The 20,643-nt window shown below is 38.2% G+C and overlaps 1 protein-coding gene across 2 annotated transcripts; it reads left to right on the top strand.

Annotated features, from left to right (window-relative positions):
• The first annotated feature begins 926 nt into the window (after window positions 1-926).
• On the top strand, window positions 927-20,208 carry stk16 (serine/threonine kinase 16). 2 transcript variants are annotated; one of them, XM_028807198.2, is made up of 9 exons: window positions 972-1,042; window positions 3,347-3,409; window positions 4,916-5,024; window positions 5,322-5,541; window positions 6,020-6,153; window positions 15,217-15,337; window positions 15,574-15,669; window positions 15,751-15,872; window positions 18,698-20,208. In XM_028807198.2, the coding sequence occupies exons 3-9, from the start codon at window positions 4,939-4,941 to the stop codon at window positions 18,834-18,836; spliced, it is 918 nt and encodes a 305-aa protein (XP_028663031.1). In that variant the 5' UTR covers window positions 972-1,042; window positions 3,347-3,409; window positions 4,916-4,938; the 3' UTR covers window positions 18,837-20,208. The 2 variants fall into 2 exon arrangements, with proteins under 2 accessions (XP_028663030.1, XP_028663031.1); XM_028807197.2 differs by lacking the exon at window positions 3,347-3,409 and having other exon boundaries at window positions 927-1,042.
• The last annotated feature ends 435 nt before the right edge of the window (window positions 20,209-20,643 follow it).

Raw genomic sequence — 20,643 nt, 5'->3', positions numbered from 1 at the left:
TCATGATGAGTAAAATGACATAAAGTATCTGTCATTAGTAGAAAAAAATACTATCCATTTTTCAAAGACATGCTGGTCAAGCTATTCGGAAACTTTGAATTGTTCATTATGAGTTAGAGGGCGGTGGATCTTGTAAAGTACAGAAAAGAGATCAAAAGGGACCAGAGGTAGTTATTAATCTTTGCATATATAAAAGTAAGTTTTTAAGTTTATTTTTAGAGACCAAATAGTGTTGTCTCTCTGTTTCAGGAACCTTATTCCACAAACTGAGGGCAAAAGTACACATATTAATTGTGGATTTGTCTAGGAGACAAGTAAAAGGTTGGATAATCCAGACCTAAGAGGATTTACAGTATTCATAAAATAAAATAGGGGGAAAACCCAAAATGTAACATTTTCAAGGATGAACTTAATCATTACCACCAAGCCATAAATGGCTGTAGAAACATCAGATTTATGAGGATGCTTGATACTGTGAATAATATGAAGTCTAAAATTGGCAAAGCAATATAATGTGCTTCAGTGGAATTTTCTTTTTTATGTCAGTATTATGAATCTATCATTCCTCACTTGAATATTGTTTGTAAAAATTATATACTTTGGGTTGTTTGTAATATATGTGTTTAAACTGAGATAAAACAATATTCTTATTTTTGGATTATATATAAAATATTACTATAGTATAAAGTGCGGCTCTACTGCTTAACAATAATTCTGAAATATTCCAGAGTTATCTTCAGGGAAAGAGTTCAGAATAAGAACAGTAAAATACAAAGCATTATTGTGAGTCATCAAAATATATATCGCATACTATATGTATAAAAAAGTATTAAGAGTTAAACGATGGCAAAAAAAAAAACAAACTAAACTTGCGTTATGTGGAGTACCGTCGAAGCGACAAGCCAAACTTTCCGCCCCGCCCGGCACGCGAATTCAGGCGAGATCGGGGAGGGGCTTGTATTTGTTGTTTCACGCAACCCGGAAGAAGCACGGCGATAGATTTGTTTTTTAGCCGGCGAAGGTGTTCGGAAAAGTTACATGGGTGAGTAATTGCTCACCTCGCTGAATGTCCTCGGGATTATTCGTAGAAGTGTGAATGTGAGCAGCTTTGGTGGGGGCATATTACACCACTGCGACGACGCAGTCGGTCCGGTCAGCTGACCTCCGTGAAGCTCAATGATGCGTGTGCGGTAGCGTTGAGGCATCTGTGAGACGTAATGAACATGGGAATTGCGTATTTTAAATTAGAAATAGTAAGTCAAATGATTCATTCGGACTGTACTAAAACATAAAGAAGCTGGTCATGTTTAGTTTTATTTCATAAATGCAGTTATGCTTTTCATTTGTGCCGATTTTATACCTGATAAAGTCGTGCTAATATGATCCAGTGTCACACAGACTGTCGCTAGCATCTTCTCAGTCTCGTAAATGCTGAAACCACGTATCAGCCCTACTGCTTGCCCGCTATGCCAGAGACTCCTACCACAGGCAGCCCTGATCAATTACGAGATCTCTGCGGCCAGATCCACGTCATTACACAAGTGTGCTCTCAATGCCTTCGCCATTGCTACAAGACGAGGGATTCAAATTGAACTTTATTAACAAAAAATATGAAGTCGTTAAATACATTAGTAATCAATTGTAATTATAAACGGATATATGTATAAGAGTTGCTTTGGTTTTCTAGTTTGTTGAGCCATTTTGTCGATAATGCAAAATTGACTAGAAAATCCAGTTGTGCGATGTCAAACTCCGTGCCTGAAAGCAGCCCCGGCACCAGCCAAAAATGGTAACGTGGACTTTTGAAAATGCTTGGAGGGAGGGGGGTATTGTGTGACAAAGTCATAAAAACATAACAGTATACCCGACAACAGGGATGGCTCTTTAAATAACACGAATGTGAAGTAAGCGCATGTTGGTGAGCGCAACCATCACAGTACTTTAATAATGTCGCCTGAGGCATGGTACATTTTTTGTTACCCAATCACCTCCACAAACTCCTCCCCCTCTCTATTAGGTATGAGATGACACATTTAATTCACATACATACACATTTCTGTACAGGCTTCGAGAAGCAGTGCATTCTCTGAACATTAGACAAAAATATTTTTGGAAAAATGTGAAATAGTAAATATGATTAGCTTGAAAACAAAGCGAACAGAGCTGATATTAAAAACTATAAACTGTATAATACGAAACGAAACGTGGATTTGCCGCTCCTCCTGCACGTTTCTGTAAGCACCTATTTGAAAATTTCCTAGCTATGAGGCGCCTGCCCTTTTAAGTAAACATGCGCGGTGCAAATTTGAGATAATTTTAACAGACTCTGTGACTAACACCTTAAACAGATCACAGCAATTAACAAGAGTATCTATATAAAGGGTGAGTCAAAATTATGTTAACACTAATGGAACTGCTATGTATATACCTTTATACAATTTTTGTGGACAATTTATGTGCCAGATATGGTACATGTGTTGGAACATGATGGGTAACAGGTTGAGACATTCCTGTAAATCATCTTGCACATATGAAGTATATTTTGTGAATAAATTGTTTCCACCTTTAAAATGTTAACATAATTTTGACTCACCCTGTATATATATGGTAAACTGTAGCACCAAAGTTAAAAAAGTATAGGTTACAATATGCTCAAACTGGCATAGCATTAGGAGAAACATACGCGGCAAAGTAAAATTAAAAGACGACCTGTAGACTTTGTATACATTGTTAATGATTTACTTCCAAGTAAAAACATCTCAAATTAGTTTACATTAAGACTTGTGTTAAAAAAACACAAATCTCATCTTCTGTTGTTCACCACCATCAATGACTTGATAATTTTTCTCTTCATTTTCGTTTACCCTCGTGATTTTTCTGAAGCACTGCTCCAGTGTTTCTCACAATTTTTAAAAAGTTATATATAATAGGGTTCTGGATATGAATGCAATTTTTTATGGTTGCACTAAATGTTTTATTTTGTATGTGTTGTTTGTTTTGCTCAGTGTTGTTTGTTTTGCTCAGTGATGGACCAGTGAGTGCTGGGATATGCTCCAAGCCTGCTCAGGATTAAGTGGGCTTAGAAAATTGTATGGTATTGTATTTTGTAATGTTAAGATAAAGGTTAAATTAATTCTGTGCCTTATTAGTGTTTTCATTCAGCCACATTAGCCTATATTATGGATTTTCAGAAGTCAGAAACGTTTATGGGCTGGAGGAGATCGACATTTTTTTCTTTTTCTTGCCAGATATTTTCTTGAAACAGATACTTAATGATGACACATGCACGGTTAGCTGTTTGGCTGATGGTCTTTGTTATTTGCATCCCATTTTTAATTGACTACAGGTTAAGAAAAAATAGCCAATAAAGGATCTGAAATGCTGTACATCTAAAGAGACAGAGCCAAAAGTAAGCAGCACTTAAGTAGCTTTTACTGGTGATATGTACTGGAATGAAAACCTCCAGAACCTGAGCTTGACACCCCGACTTGATTTTATGCTTAAGAGTTTTTAGCCATTTGATGATGCATTTCTTTAAAAATAAATAAAATCAAACAAAAAAAGTTACATTTGCAGGAGTACACCAAACAAATCACAAGGAATGTTCAACTCCCAGAATAAAAAAAAAAAAGTTTAATGATCTATCAAAGAGTTCCAGCAAACCTACAATAATAGACAAGGTTTTTCCACACTGAAAAAAATAGAGTAGACACACAAACAAGTATGTGACTAAACCACTGAGATGTGTCTCTAATCTTTTTATTTTTTCTCTTGTGAATATAAATTTTACTTAGTTTTTTTATTTTGTAAGCTGAAAGACAATGGACTGGAACAGATGACCTGGTCGGGTCAGCTGAGTGTGTTGTAGCTGTGTTCCTCACCAGCAAAAATGGCATGAAAGTGAATAGTAGAGTTCTGCAGTAGTTAGTTGCTTGTGCCACTTTTTCCTCCAACACTTTTGTATATTATTTTAAGACATATTTTCGCATGACATTTGGATGCTCCTGTTTTCATCCTACAACTTGAAAACCTGCACATTAGTTTAATTAGTAGCAGTAATTAGCCTGGTGTGAATAAGTGAGCATAGACTGAAATGATGTGAATAAAAAAGCCAGTAGACTGTATAACATACTTGCATAACAGTACAGAATCTGTATACCACACTTGTGAGAGCATGTCTCAAGGACTGTGTCTCCATGTTATATTATAAGAAAAACATACTGTAAAGCAACTGCTTTGTGGAATGAGCCATGGCAAATGTTTGAACCCATCTAATGGAAATATCTATGGAGACATGATGTAAATGTTAAAATTCTGAAAGAAGAGAGTAGTGTGTACACTTGTTACTTTAAAATGCGTTCTTCCACCAAACAATGAAGCAAAGATACTGGCTATAGGTAAATTTTGCTCAAGTACTAAAAATACTTATTTACACATAAGTGTAGAGATGTAGAAAAAGTTACCAAATAATGAATGTAGTTCAAAGGAGCAACATGAAGACTTTCAGATCTTGACTGGACAAAATTTTAGACCAGAAGATGACATTATTTCAGACTCAGTTTAGTTATGAGCGCCAAGGGAGAAATATGAAGTGTGGCCTAATAGATTTAATAGTGATGGAAATCGCATATCACTATAATTGCTATATTTTTAATGGATGGTTGAGCCTGAATGTATTACAAATACCAAATATACATGAGACATGATTACTACCCTTCAAAAATGAACTAAAAAAAATAAATACAAATTACAAGGATTGACAGAAGGTGGAAAAGTTGCTTTTAAGAAAATTACCTCAAAGATCTGGGTGCACTTGCTCATTTTCTAGTTAATGCTTAGTTGGTATCAGACAACAGTAGTTGCCCTTCACTCTTGTTACTTGTTGAATAACCTTTATCTTTTTTGCATTTTGCAGCAGATGAAACATGACACAGAGAGATGGGGCATTCTTTGTGTATCTGCTCCAGGGGAACTGTTACCATTGATAACAAGCGTTACTATTTCATTCAGAAGCTCGGCGAAGGGTGAGAAGTCATCTTTATCAAGGTTGTTTAGAGGCTAATATCTTTTGGGTAGTGTAATTTTTAAATTAAATTGGATAAAGTAATTTAGCAAAATTGCTGACTGAGTGAGCTATTCCTGTCTTCATACAGTATAAACATTTTGGAAATCCACTAAACTCTCAAAATAGCTGCTAGTCAGTTATGTGTAAGAATTGATATTTTGCATGCCGTTCAAAAAAATGTAAAAATGACCAAAACTTACAGTTATACATTTTAAGTGTTTTGGGGCATTAGCTGAATGCTAACATCTATCTTTAGGGGCTTCAGCTATGTTGATCTGGTAGAAGGAGCACACGATGGGCATTTCTACGCCCTGAAGCGCATTCTGTGTCATGACCGAGAGGGACGTAAGGAGGCCCAGCATGAAATGGAGATGCACCAGCTGATTAGTCACCCAAATGTGCTATCCCTGAACGCGTTCACCTTTGTCAACAAGGGGAACAAGTGTGAAGCCTGGCTGTTGCTTCCCTTTGTCAAGGTGCGATATTTGTAAAAGAAGTATGAAATTATGTTGTCATAAGCTAAAAAGTATCGTGAATTAGATATGGTATACTTAGGTGTGGGGTGTGATTGGTTAACTAACTTTGCTAATCTGTGTTAAAAATGTAGAATTTTTCACATAAAACTAGGATTCATCTTATTCAGAATTAGCAAACCTGTTTTACCTTGCTTTTTCAGCTGGCCCAGCCTTGTCATATTCAGTGAGGGGAAGGAAATGGAGAAGTCAGAACTGGATAGCATTCACAGGGGATTTTATTTTCATTTTGAAATGACAACAGACATAAGTTTTGACATGATTTAATTGTGGTTAGTAGTGTGGGAATGTGTGGGTTTACTTACAAAGTGGGCTTTTCTTGGTGGTCACACATAGGTCATGTGGAGGAAAGCTGTCTATAGGTTGGAGGTGGGAATTAAACATGTAATCCCCCCCCCTAATTTTTCTGAATTTGTTATAGAAAGGAAGCCTCTGGTCTGAATTGGAGAAGCTTCGGGACAAAGACAGCTTCATGTCGGAAAGCCGAATTCTACATATCTTCGAGGGCATCTGTGCTGGACTGCAAGCAATCCATGAAAAAAATTATGCACACAGGTAGATGAGAAATCTACAGTAAGACAATGTGTTAATGTTGCATTTTAGTGATACATAAATATTTGGAACAGGCAGTATGGCAGTGCAGGACTGAGCCTTGTAATATTGGACCACTGTAAAGCTGTTACTGTTTGTCATGCAGAGTTTGCACTTAACCACCATATTTTTGTTTTATCATCAGTCTAAGACCATGTCATATTGTTAGATAACTCAAATTTGTCTAAGTCTGAGTGAGTGCTGGGGTGTGAATGACTTTGATATGCTGTGGGCCAGCATTCTCTCCAGTGTTAGGATTTGCAGTGCATGCAATGCTGCCAGCATAAGCACTGCGTAAAAGAACTGATTGAAGAATTGGTAATGTGTGGTTTTGCTTTACTTTACTCAATTTCTGAAAATAGTAACCATCCATCCATCCATTTTCCAACCCGCTGAATCCGAACACAGGGTCACGGGGGTCTTCTGGAGCCAATCCCAGCCAACACAGGGCACAAGGCAGGAACCAATCCCGGGCAGGGTGCCAACCCACCGCAGATAGTAACCAACATGACAGTATTTATTTGTCAATCAAAGAAATATTCCCTCAATCAATGATTTTGTAAGGTGCATTATGGCTTTTGAGGGAAGACAACTCTATCGTAGAAGCAATGGATTCAAAGGTGTTTCTTAGTTCACATGCTTTGCCAATGGAAAACAACACCGTCAATGAAATTTTAGCAATTTGAAGGGTTTTAATTACATTTAAATAAGAGTACTGATGTGTACTTTGTATACCAAATATGTTATTCAGTATTGTCCATGATAAGTTTTTAGTATGTCCAGGTAAAATTGTAATATTTTCATGCATAGATCTTGCAATGTAAATCAGACTAACATGGAGTGGTAGGGAGGAATTGAATATGTAAAAAAGTGTGGTTGGCAGACATCCCATATTTCTTGTGACGGCTCCACATATCAGTCCCAATGTAAGTACTTATTGTTCTTATATTTTTTTTATGGCTGATTTCTCAATGCAGTAACACATGCAGTTGTTGTACTATGCCAACTGTTGGACAAATAGCCTTGTTTGACCACCTGTTTTATTTAAAATAGTCAAGCCAGGGCCAGTGCAGTGTCCTGTGATATTGAAGCTCCCTGGTTTGAAACACATGGCTTATGTTAACTATGTATGCATGTACCTTGTAAAAGACGTTTTCAAACCAAAAAGCACATGCCTCGGGCAAGCTAAGAAAGAACATTTTCAATACCTGTTTTTAAAAGTTATAGATAGAATTCTTTATTGTCATTATGCATACACATAACAAAATTTTTTGTTGGCAGGACCCGGCTTCAAGGCAAAATACTTAAATACACAATACACTATAAATAATAAAATAAACATAATAATTATTAAAGACAGCAGCAATAAAACATCATCAAGTCCAGAGTTTTCCTGAGGTAGTACACCTGCAGACACCAGTGATCTGTGTGTGTGGGTCTGCAGGGGAGGAATACGAGTGTGTGTGTTTGATTACGAGGGAAAGTGAGTGTGCATGTCTACAGGGGGGCAGGTTAGGGGTAGATGTACAGTGCATCCGGAAAGTATTCACAGCGCATCACTTTTTCCACATTTTGTTATGTTACAGTCTTATTCCAAAATGGATTAAATTCCTTTTTTTCCTCAGATTTCTACATACAACACCCCATAATGACAATGTGAAAAAAGTTTACTTGAGGTTTTTGCAAATTTATTAAAAATAAAAAAACTGAGAAATCCATGTACATAAGTATTCACAGCCTTTGCTCAATACTTTGTCGATGCACCTTTGGCAGCAATTACAGCCTCAAGTCTTTTTGAATATGATGCCACAAGCTTGGCACACCTATCCTTGGCCAGTTTCGCCCATTCCTCTTTGCAGCACCTCTCAAGCTCCATCAGGTTGGATGGGAAGCGTCGGTGCACAGCCATTTTAAGATCTCTCCAGAGATGTTCAATCGGATTCAAGTCTGGGCTCTGGCTGGGCCACTCAAGGACATTCACAGAGTTGTCCTGAAGCCACTCCTTTGATATCTTGGCTGTGTGCTTAGGGTCGTTGTCCTGCTGAAAGATGAACCGTCACCCCAGTCTGAGGTCAAGAGCACTCTGGAGCAGGTTTTCATCCAGGATGTCTCTGTACATTGCTGCAGTCATCTTTCCCTTTATCCTTACTAGTCTCCCAGTTCCTGCCGCTGAAATACATCCACACAGCATGATGCTGCCACCACCATGGTTCACTGTAGGGATGGTGCCAGGTTTCCTCCAAACGTGATGCCTGGCATTCACACCAAAGAGTTCAATCTTTGTCTCATCAGACCAGAGAATTTTCTTTCTCATTGTCTGAGAGTCCTTCAGGTGCCTTTTAGCATACTCCAGGCAGGCTGCCATGTGCCTTTTACTAAGGAGTGGCTTCCGTCTGGCCACTGTACCAGGTCTACAGACAATTTCTTTGACTTCATGCTTAGTTTGTGCTCTGACATGAACTGTCAACTGTGGGACCTTATATAGACAGGTGTGTGCCTTTCCAAATCATGTCCAATCAACTGAATTTACCACAGGTGGACTCCAGTTAAGCTGCAGAAACATCTCAAGGATGATCAGGGGAAACAGGATGCACCTGAGCTCAATTTCGAGATTCACGGCAAAGGCTGTGAATACTTATGTACATATGCTTTCTCAATTTTTTTATTTTTAATAAATTTGCAAAAACCTCAAGTAAACTTTTTTCACGTTGTCATTATGGGGTGTTGTGTGTAGAATTCTGAGGAAAAAAATTAATTTAATCCATTTTGGAATAAGGCTGTAACATAACAAAATGTGGAAAAAGTGATGCGCTGTGAATACTTTCCGGATGCACTGTATGTGTGTGTATCAGCAGGGGCAGATGGACTTCACAGCTCTGGGGAAAAAGCTGTCTTTCAGTCTGCTGGTACGTGTTTTTATGTTTCTGTACCGCTTTCCTGAAGGCAGTAGTACAAACAGTCCATTTCCCAGATGCGTGAGATCCGCAGCTATACATTTGGCCCTCTTCGATACCCTTCCAGCATATACAGAGTCCAGGGGCCTCATGTATAACGCAGTGCGTAGAACTCACACTATAACATGGCATAAGTACAAAAGCGGGAATGTGCGTACGCACAGAAAAATCCAGATGCAGGAATCTGTGCGCACGCAAACTTTCACGTTGTTCCACTACATAAATCCCGATCAGCGTGAGAAGTAACGCACGTGCACGCACCTTCTGTCCCGCCCCAACTCTTCCCAGAATTATGCCTCTTTGAATATGCAAATCAATTTAAATAGCCTTCTGTGAAAAGACAATGGGAAAAGCACGGGGGAAAATATAAGAATTTCAGCGAATACCAAGTGGAGGCAAAGGAAAAATGTACTATTTGTTGGTTTAAACAGTGGTATAATCAACAAAAGAAAGTTGATCGAGTGACATAGTGTCGGAGAAAGTCGACAGCTCAAGTTCAGAAAGTCCTACAGTGCCCGAAATAAAAAAGAAGTTGTCTCATATCAAAGTCGGCGTGAAAAGGTGACTCGTAGCCCACCGTCTGAGTGTCTTATGAAAGCTTATTAGGGTACAGAGAAAAAAAAATAGGCACACAGTGGGAAAAAAAGCACGAAATGTCAACTTTAATCTCGAAATTTCCACTTTAATCACGTAGTTTATTTTGTCATTAAAGTAGAACATCATAAACTTCATCATAAAATCGTTTATTTTATTAGTTTCTCAAGTAGCACGTTAATGCTTTGTTCTGTATTTGATCTTCTATGTGTGTGAATCACTACGTGCTTCCGTTCTTTCTCCGACAGGACACAGAATCCATTGCATTCGTGATATTACAGCTCTCTGAATAATTAAAATACTGAGATGTATACGGGATATCTTTTTCATGATGATAGGAATGAAAGCATGTTATTAAACATGGGAACACGGTGGCGCAGTGATTGGTCATATCTCACGCAAGAGGCTTGCTGTGCCATGCGCGACCTTCGATGAAATAATTTATTACAGAAGTACTGTCTCTAGGGGCGGCACGGTGGCGCAGTGGGTAGCGCTGCTGCCTCGCAGTTGGGAGATCTGGGGACCTGGGTTCGCTTCCCGGGTCCTCCCTGCGTGGAGTTTGCATGTTCTCCCCGTGTCTGCGTGGGTTTCCTCCGGGCGCTCCGGTTTCCTCCCACAGTCCAAAGACATGCAGGTTAGGTGGATTGGCGATTCTAAATTGGCCCTAGTGTGTGCTTGGTGTGTGGGTGTGTTTGTGTGTGTCCTGCGGTGGGTTGGCACCCTGCCCGGGATTGGTTCCCTGCCTTGTGCCCTGTGTTGGCTGGGATTGGCTCCAGCAGACCCCCGTGACCCTGTGTTCGGATTCAGCGGGTTGGAAAATGGATGGATGGAAGTACTGTCTCTTTCAAACGTACTAACCTCCAATTCCTGTCCTTACTTTTCTTTCTCCAAATACCCAATCGCCACACAATCAGCTCTGTAATAGACGTTAAGCCATCTGTAAGCTTAGAACGCCGAATCTTCAAAACTTTTAAGGAACATTGAAATATCTTCATAGTACATGTTTAATTATTCTATCCGTCTATCCTTCCAGTGTCGCGTCAGCACCAGCAATAAAACAGCGCAAGGCAGGAGCTATCCGTGAACTAGCTAGCGCTGCGGCACCGTGTCCTCACATGTTTAATTATTAACAATACAGATTATTTAAATAAAGTTAAAGTTTTATCTGTATACTATAAGCAAAATGTTTTGCTGCATTTCATCTTAAAAATGATATCGTTATCATACGCGCTTTATAAAGTGGCGCAGGTTGTGCAGTATTATAACTGTAGTGCAATTTTACAGTGGGGTACCGGTAATTGTACTTATAAGTACAAACAGTTCTACAAGGAGCACTTGATGGACTGATTGAGTGCGTTTATAGTTCTTGGGATGAAACTGTTTCTGAAACGCGAGGTCCGTACAGGAAAGGCTTTGACGTGTTTTGCCATGGTTGAGGTAGTGTGTGCTTGAAACTGTCTAACGATAATTCTCTTTCCGATGAGCTGCTGCTGTGATTCCCCACTCAGATACAGTGATATAAATACTCTGAGTGGTGCAGTGAGAGTAATATGGAAAAAGATGATCCGCTGTGGCATCCCTTAATGGGAGCAGCTGAAAGAAGAAGAAGATGCAGTGAGCGTAACAACGCTAAAGCAGTTATGGTATTTGGAATACTATGGCTATTCCCTGGACCATTATATTGCTACAGGTTAATTACAATCAGATGCATTACACTAATAAACAATATGCAGTTAATTTCAGTGTATTTATAAAGCCGCATCAGGAATGTGGGTCTAAGAAAGAAAGGGTGACTACACAGGAACAGTAGCACTGCTTTGACGCTGGGTGCCGCCAGTCTGCAAAACCGAGCGGAGAAATTGCGTACGCCAGGGTATGAGGTACCGTGGAAATGTGCGTGGCTTTACGCCAAGTTTAGGTTTTATACTTCGCAATTTGAGTGTGGAAACGTTCGTACGCAACATTTCTGTGCGTACGCACCGTTTATACATGAGGCCTCAGGTCTAGAAGAGGACTTCTCACGATCCCCTGTGCTATTCTCACCACCCGTGCCAAGTCCTTCCTATCCTGTGCTGTGCAGCTGCCGTACCACACTGTCATACTGTGACAGAGAATGCTTTCTATAGTGGATCTGTAGAAGTTTGTGAGCAGCTGAGAGGAGAATCCAGCACATCTAATCTTCCTGAGGAAGAAGAGTCTTTGTTGGGCCTTCTTTACCAGGTGAGATGTGTTCAAAGACCAGGGGCCTCATGTATAAATGGTGCGTACACACAGAAATGTTGCGTACGAACATTTCCATGCTCAAATCGCGATGTATAAAACCTAAACTTGGCATAAAGTCACGCACATTTCCACGGTACCTCATACCCTGGCGTGCGCAATTTTTCCACTCGGTTTTGCAGACTGGCGGCACCCAGCGTCAAAGCAGTGCTACTGTTCCTGTGTAGTTACCCTTTCTTTCTTAGACCCACATTCCTAACACGGCTTTATAAATACACTGAAATTAACTGCATATTGTTTATTAGTGTAATGCATCTGATTGTAATTAACCTGTAGCAATATAATGATCCAGGGAATAGCCATAGTATTCCAAATACCATAACTGCTTTAGCATTGTTACTCTCATTGCATCATCTTCTTCTTTCAGCTGCTCCCGTTACGGGTTGCCACAGCGGATGATCTTTTTCCATATTACTCTCACTGCACCACTCGGATTATTTATATCACTGTATCTGGGTGGGGAATCACAGCAGCAGCTGATCGGAAAGAGAATTATCGGGTTACAGCATCAAGCACACGCTGCGTCAGCCACAGCAAAATGCATAAGAGACTTTTCTGTATGGACCTTGCGGTTCACAAACAGTTTCATCCCAAGAACTATAAACGCACTCAATCAAGTGCTCCTTGTAGAACTGTTTGTACTTATAAGTACAATTACCCCACTGTAAACTTGCACTACACTTATAATATTGCACAACCTGCACCACTTTGTAAAACGCGTATGATGACGATATCATTTTTAAGATGACATGCAGCAAAATATGTTAATTATAGTATACAGATAAAACTTTAACTTCATTTAAATAATCTGTGTTGTTAATAATTAAACATGTGAGGACACAGTGCCGCAGCGCTAGCTAGTTCATGGATTGCTCCTCCCTTGTGCTGTATTCTTGCTGGTGCTGACGTGACACTGGAAGGATAGATGGATAGAATAATTAAATATGTACTGCGAAGATATTTCAATGTTCCTTAAAAATTTTGAAGAATTGCCGTTCTAAGCTTACAGATGGCTTAATGTCTATTACAGAGCTGATTGTGTGGCGATTGGGTATTTGGAGAAAGAAAAGTAAGGACAGGAATTGGAGGTTAGTATGTTTGAAAGAGACAGTACTTCTGTAATAAATTATTTCATCGAAGGTCGCGCAGCAAGCCTCTTGCGTGAGATATGAACAATCACTGCGCCACCATGTTCCCATGTTTAATAACATGCTTTCATTCCTATCATCATGAAAAAGATGTCACATATACATATCAGTATTTTAATTATTCAGAGAGCTGTAATATCACAAATGTAATGGATTCTGTGTCCTGTCGGAGAAAGAGAAAGAACGGAAGCACGTAGTGATTCACACACATAGAAGATCAAACACAGAACAAAGCATTTAATGTGCTACTCTAGTTACGATGGGATTTGAGAAACTAGTAAAATAAATGATTTTAAGATAAAGTTTATGATGTTCTACTTTAATGACAAAATAAACTATGTGATTAAAGTGGAAATTTCGAGATTAAAGTTGACATTTCATGCTTTTTTCCCACTGTGTGCCTATTTTTTTTCTCTGTACCCTAATAAGCTTTCATATGACACTCAGACGGTGGGCTACGACTCGCCTTTTCACGGCGACTTTGATATGTGACAACTTCTTTTTTATTTCGGGCACTGTGCGACTTTGTGAACTTGAGCTTTCGAGTTTCTCTGACACTATGTCACTCGATCAACTTCCTTTTGTTGATTATACCACTATTTAAACCAACAAATAGCACGTTTTTCCTTTGCCTGCACTTGGTATTCGCTGAAATTCTTCTATTTTGTAGAGAAAGGTTGAAAATGTCCAGAAAGACTCCTGCCAATTGATCAGCACATATTTTCAGTGTCTTATCCGACACTATCCGATCTTGCAGCTCTGTTGGTGTTGATCCTCCTCAGGGTGGACCTCACTTGGTGTAGTTGCAGGACTAGAGGCTGATGCTGCTCCTCCAGCCAAGGGAAATGTGCAGTCTCCCTGCTGTTAGATGCATCAATGCGTGCAAAGAAACTGTTCAAGGTGTCAGGGAGACTAGGGTCATAGCTGACCTGCTGATCGCTGCGCTTATAATTCGTTATGGTCTTTAAGCCTCTCCACATGTTCCTATGGTCGTTGTTATCAAAATACTCCTCAATACGCTGTTTGTATCTGTATTTTGACAGGTTTATTCCTTTTTTTAGTTCTTTTCGGGCTTTGCTATATGCCAGCCTGTCGCCTGACCTATATGCAGCGTCCCAGGCTTTAAGCAGGGACCTCACTGTGCTGTCCTGCCACGGTTTCTTCGTGGGCAGGACAGCATCAGTACAGAACTGCACATAGGATAGGACAAATGATGAATGGTCTGCATTTCACTGCCAGATATTCCAAGTCGGGGGAGCAGTATGTTCCAATAATGTTTGTAGCTGTACACCAGGATTTATTAATGTACAGCGCCAGCCCTCCACCTTTACATTTAACGGAAGCTGCAGTCCTGTCTGCCCGGAACAGAGCGTGCCCCTCTAGCTCCACCACAGAGTCTGGGATGTTATTATCCAGCCAGGTCTCGGTAATAATTGCCACACAGCAGTCCACCCTACGTGAGGCGATCCTCAGCCGAATCTCATCCATCTTATTGGCAAGAGACCTGGCGTTTGTTATGACACTATTAATAACATTGCTGACTATTTTTTTATGTAAAATCTCACAGACTGTAGTTATTTTGTTGTGTGTTTATGTGTGTATGTGTCCTGTAGTTTTCTGCTTCCTTGTGCAAGCAGTCCTAACATGAGTGAAAAATATGTGTTCTAATGCATGTTCTAATAGCATTAGAGCAAAAAATTAGAAAATAAGAAAACAAAATTTAATTACACCTATGACTCATTACAAGCCATCCACCTGAGAAAATTCCTACTGACTCACCTGTCCCCCATGTTTTTTGTTATACATATGCTTGTCTTGTAATTTAACAGGTTTAACTAGCATATTTCCTAAAATAATGTGATATTAAAAAAGCAAAGAGGTTGCTAAAGTGCTCTTTTTATAGTTTTCCAATTTAGTGTCATTTGAAAATATGTGCCTTTTGGAGGAACAGTAATTTTTTTAAACTTAACACTGCACACGTGGAAGCACACTTCACTGGTTCAGGGTAATACTGTAACCAATTTTATCACCGACTTCATATCTGTCTGTAGGGACCTCAAACCAACAAATGTTCTTTTGGATGAAGATGATAAACCTGTGTTGATGGACCTAGGCTCCATGAATCCTGCTCGTATTGAGGTGAAGGATTCACGGGAGGCCATGACCATACAGGTGAGCAGTTGTGTATTGCCTGACTGCCTTGCAGGTTATAATTAAAATAATTACTTGAACCAGTACTATAGCTTTCTGCGTAATTGGTGGGATTTTCAAAAGTGCATATCAAGTCAGAGAAGTTAAAAGTGTAGTGGTGTTCTTTATTATCTTCCATCATTAACACAAGGGAATGATTTCAAAGGCAAAGGTTGAGCTTGACTATGCTCTGAAGCCATTTTTTTATTGTGTTGCAGGATTGGGCAGCACAGCGCTGCACAATCTCATACCGTGCACCAGAACTCTTCAGAATGGAAAGCCCCTGTATTATTGATGAGAAAACAGATATCTGGGTTTGTATTCTTTAGAGTCACTTCTTTGCTCTTCAGTTGTCTTTTTAATTAGTTATTTTCTAACATTTCAATTTTTTTTAGTCTCTGGGTTGTGTCCTATATGCTATGATGATGCTTCAAGGCCCGTTTGATCTCATCTTTCAAAAAGGTGACAGTGTAGCTCTGGCTGTACAGAACAATATCTCCCTTCCAAAATCCTGCAGGTATGTCATGGTCAAGTGAAGCAAAAGGGCAATGTTGAGCAAATAAAGACTAACAAAGCCACGCCTCTTTTTTTTTGTTTCTAAGTGGTCTTTACATTTTACAAGGTAGTATGTTCATAAGGATCTCTGTGTATAACCCTAACACTTGGCTTTTATCTTTCCAGAATGCCAAAGTTGCCATTCTTACTCAGTATTAAATATATTCATATATTTCATTCAGATATAATACTGTATTTCGAATAAGCTATGGAGTAATATTAGAGATTGTGTACAATACTAGAAAGATGATTAAGTTGTATAATCTTGTTAAAATAATAAACTGAAATCTAAAATGAAATGATACATTTTAAGAACTCATTGTTTTAATACAACAGTATTGAAAATGGAAATATAATGAGGACTATAAACATGCATATAAATATGAAATTATAGTAATAATCGAAACCTGGCTGAATTCAAAACATGCACATCATTATAAAATAAAAGATATACAATATTGAAAAATGAAAAGTTGTCCATAACACATAAGAGAAAATTAAAATGAGAGGCTGATCCAAATCACACCCAAATTACTTCTTAAGAATATCAAAGTACAGAAGCACAGCTCTGGAAATGTTATAAATACCTGGCTGCAGATAGCAATACCAATAAAGTCTTTTTATAAGAATCTGGGCAGGTGCCTGCAATTTGAGATGTCAAATACACAAATGTTATTTAGAGTGAAATAATTATAATAGGAAACATTGATTAATAGTGAAAAACTACCATGAATTCATAAAAGTAATTAAATATTATTTTAAATTATTACATCAAAGTGTAACAAGAGGGGAAGGGTTAGGGTTTTAATTAATATGTTGTTACAATCAAGACAGAATTCTGAAATTATCATTATAACCATTAGTATCCAGAGCTGCTCACATAATGGTAACTCAAAATATTTTGACTGACTAGATTGTTACATTTATGTTTTTAAGGCAAGTTTTGAATGGAGTCAGAAAATTCTTAAGGAAATAAGATTGAATAATATCCTATATTTAGCATTAAGTAACAGTTGGAAGGATGCAGGACAATTTTATACCAGAAATCAAAGGTAGTAGTGTAGTTTATAGATCTTTGTAATAGCTGATAAGGAATTAAAAATGTATTGATGAAAACACCATTTGTAGTGGACTCTTTACTTTTCACCATCTCACATTATATAGAAGCGATTAAACTAATAGACTGTTGAAAGGTTATGCTGTAACTTTCCTTCACAGGCCATGTTTGTACAATTTAGTTCCATGTTATATTTGTAAGAATAACAATATAAGGAAAGGCTCAAAAAAGTGTATTTTGCTGTCTTAAATAAATTGACCAAGAATAGCGATGCTCAAAATTATAAAGAGAATGATTATGGTTGAAAACAAATGGCTATTCAAAAAGAGATTTCCATTAAAAAGCTGAGGTCACAAATGGAAATAGGTGTAAGGAAAATTCCATACAAATATTTAAAAAGTATTTCTTTACACAGAGCACTGTCAATATGCCCATCAAGTTATAGTTGGCAGGGCACAGGATTACAATAATTCAACATCTTGGGTTTGAATTCTGTGCTTTGTAGTTGTCTGTGTGGAGTGTGCACATACTCTACATGTTTGCTTGCATTATCCTCCCACATTTGTGACTTAAATTGCCCCATGAATGGGCCCTTGAATCAGCCCTAGAAGAAGTGGCAGTCCATTACGGAACATTTACTTAAGCGGCAAACATAATCACACCAATGCGATTTTCATGTAGCACTTAATTTAATGCAAACTTTTTAGGATGTGAGAAGAAAATGGAAGAACCCGGAGGAATGTATACAGAGTCATGGCCGGGATAATGTGCCGACTCAACCCAGACAGTGCTTGTGGACTTGCCTCTCACTTGTAATTTACTGAATGGGTGATTCTCTAAATCTACCACTGCTGTACTGTAATATCTGGGTAAACTGCAAGTTCATTGAATGCTTGTGTTGTACAGTGATAAAGTGTGTTTCTTATAAATTTTCACACATTTTTACAGAATTTTATTAATTTGGCCAACAAAAGACAGAAACTTTTGTGTCATATAGCTATTAAATGGCCTGTGAGGCAGAGCTTAGATCATAATCATGGCATATGAAGTTTCACTAATATGTAATTGCTGCATACATGAGTTATGGAAGGTTTGGGGAAAAACAGAGGGATTTGACTTGATATTTCGGTCCACAAAAAGCAACTAAAGGTTAGCTCTGTTTTTTATTTTCATAAACATTAAAAGCAGATGAAACCATTTAAGTAGGTATTACTTGGGTTTAAATACACAAACAAGAATGTCTTTTCTGGTTCACCTTTTTCTTATTTTGTTTATTAAGTATATTTTATGTATTACGTATATTCTTCATTTTTCATTATTATATAATGAAATGCATTGACTGTTTATAGTTTGACATCAGAACTGGGCAAATTCAGATATTCAGATTTATCTCTGAGAGCTACCACTTGGAAGGGCATTTACAGTATGTGAAATTTCTTACTTGGGAATTCATATGTCTCGTAACTCACAAACACAGCAAGAGTTATCTTAAATAAATCCTTACTTTTGTTTGCGAATTTGTACTACAAGTGAGTGTTGGGCTTCATTTTCTTGCCATATTATTTAGCTTTTCCATTGGCATCATAAGAGATTTTACTTGAGCTGCTTGGTACTTTGCAAGTAACTGTTACAGTGTATCTTGTCCATTGTTTGCTGCATCTGTCTTCTAGTAGGTATTATGAGATTTGTTCATATACTTTAAATTCTTTTATTATTTTCAATCTGTGCAGGTATTCCCAGGGACTGCAAGATTTATTGACTTCAATTATGGTGGCAAATCCACAGGAGAGACCTGACATTGCTTGGGTTCATAATCGTGTGCAGAACCTGCTGTCAAATGAACCTTTTCAGGACTCTACAAGGGTTTGAGTTTAGTTGTGCACATAGGCCTTGAAGGGAAATGTGTTGCACATGGGACACCATAAACAGGGATCAAGATCAGACATCCAGTACAAAGTGACAGCAGCTTGGATGTGCATCACTGGGATATCGAACCAGCATCACATCACACGAGAGAGACCTAAATGCAAAGACACAGCCTGACTAACCAGAACTCTGTGAAGTTACTCTTAAATGTTGTAAGGTACTTAAGCCCATGGAGAACAGGTTCTGTGGCAACCATGCTAACCATTGAGCCACACACACTCTGATTAAATATCACACTTGATTTTGACAGATTCTTTATGCTAATTTCCTATTTCATTAGAAAACCTTTTCCATCCAGGATTTTAAAAGTTAGTAAGCAGTTTGCTTAAGATCTTATACAAGGAGATAGTGTTCTTACCAGTTTTTAGTACAGAATCTGAAATCTGACATGGGGAAATTTGTCCTTAATATTAATGCTTAGTTTAATTTCAAAGAGAACAAGAAAAAATCCTTAATGGTGTTGCTTATAGTAAGGTTTTAACAGTTGTTTTAAGTGTTTTTATATTTAAAGTTTGTTGCAAATTATGCAGGAGTAACCACCATGACTCCTCTAACAGTTTTTATACTTATCACTGTGTTCCAGATTGGGGTGTTTTTACTACTTAAGTTGGAATTTGGCTTGTTAATCACCATTTTTGGTAATCAGTGACATGTGTGATTACTTGAGCGTCATCAGTTCAGTTTATTGTATCAAGCCCTTGGCTCAGAGAGGAGTTGGGCTGAGACCACGCATGCCTTGCTAAACCTCAAACTGTTTGCTGATTCATTACGTTCCAACAAGCCAGTTTGTCTGGTTTTACCATATTCAATATTTCAGTGCAACATGTTTGAATCAAAGGCTGAGCAGCACTCACATTCAAGGACCAATGGATACTTGGGATTGTTTTGTTTCCACATTGCCTTTTTTGGTACTGTACATGTCTAATATCTTTGTCGGCATTCAATATTTTTGTTTTTAATGTAGATGTACATGTTTTTTCAGTTCCACATAGAGATATGTGCAGCTGCTATTTTCTCAAGAGGTTTAGTGACAGATCAGTTTACATTTTCACATATTACCTGTTGAAAAGACGTCCTGATTGTTGTTCACTAGCTACTGTATGTGTGTATACTATGTGGAGCATCATCAGTGTTTGCGTCTGTACTTCCTTTAATTTGGTAGGTTTCCTGCCCCAGCTGAGGATCCACATTTCTGTCATTTTTAACTGTTTCTCTGTTGTCTCTGTAAAATGTCTCAGTGTTTTATATTTATGGTGTGGCCAGAGTTCAGTCACCTGTAATGAAGTTATATACAAATGTTAATAAAATATAAAAACTTATTGTTTCCCATTGTTTTCATGTTCTGTGGTCTGCAGCTATTCACCTTTTGAGAGCAACATTCTTTTTAATTGACGTGTTTCTTCTTTTCATTTTTGTAAACACCTTGGTAGGTACAGTGTGACTTGGTCTGATGCCAAGGAACACCTTGAGGTGGCTTTGGATTTTCATATGACAAAGGAATGGCAGATAAACCTGAAAGACAGAGCCACTGATGACAGGTAGCAGAACTGTTCAGAAGCAAGAAGAAACCAGTGAAGAAAAAGTTATTTCATGATGTAGAAGTTAAACACGATTAGGTGTGTTAGATACTTGAAATAAGTCCTTATAATAAGTAATAAGGCATATACTGAGTTGCTTTGAAAACTTGCATATTGTAATCTTTTAGTTAGCCAATAAAAGGTGTCACTTTGCTTGACTTCTCATTAAACCC

Source organism: Erpetoichthys calabaricus, chromosome 8 (assembly GCF_900747795.2).
Source record: "Erpetoichthys calabaricus chromosome 8, fErpCal1.3, whole genome shotgun sequence".
NCBI lineage: Eukaryota > Metazoa > Chordata > Cladistia > Polypteriformes > Polypteridae > Erpetoichthys > Erpetoichthys calabaricus.
The sequence above is the reverse complement of the archived record's forward strand: the minus strand, read 5'-3'. Positions and strand labels throughout refer to the sequence as shown.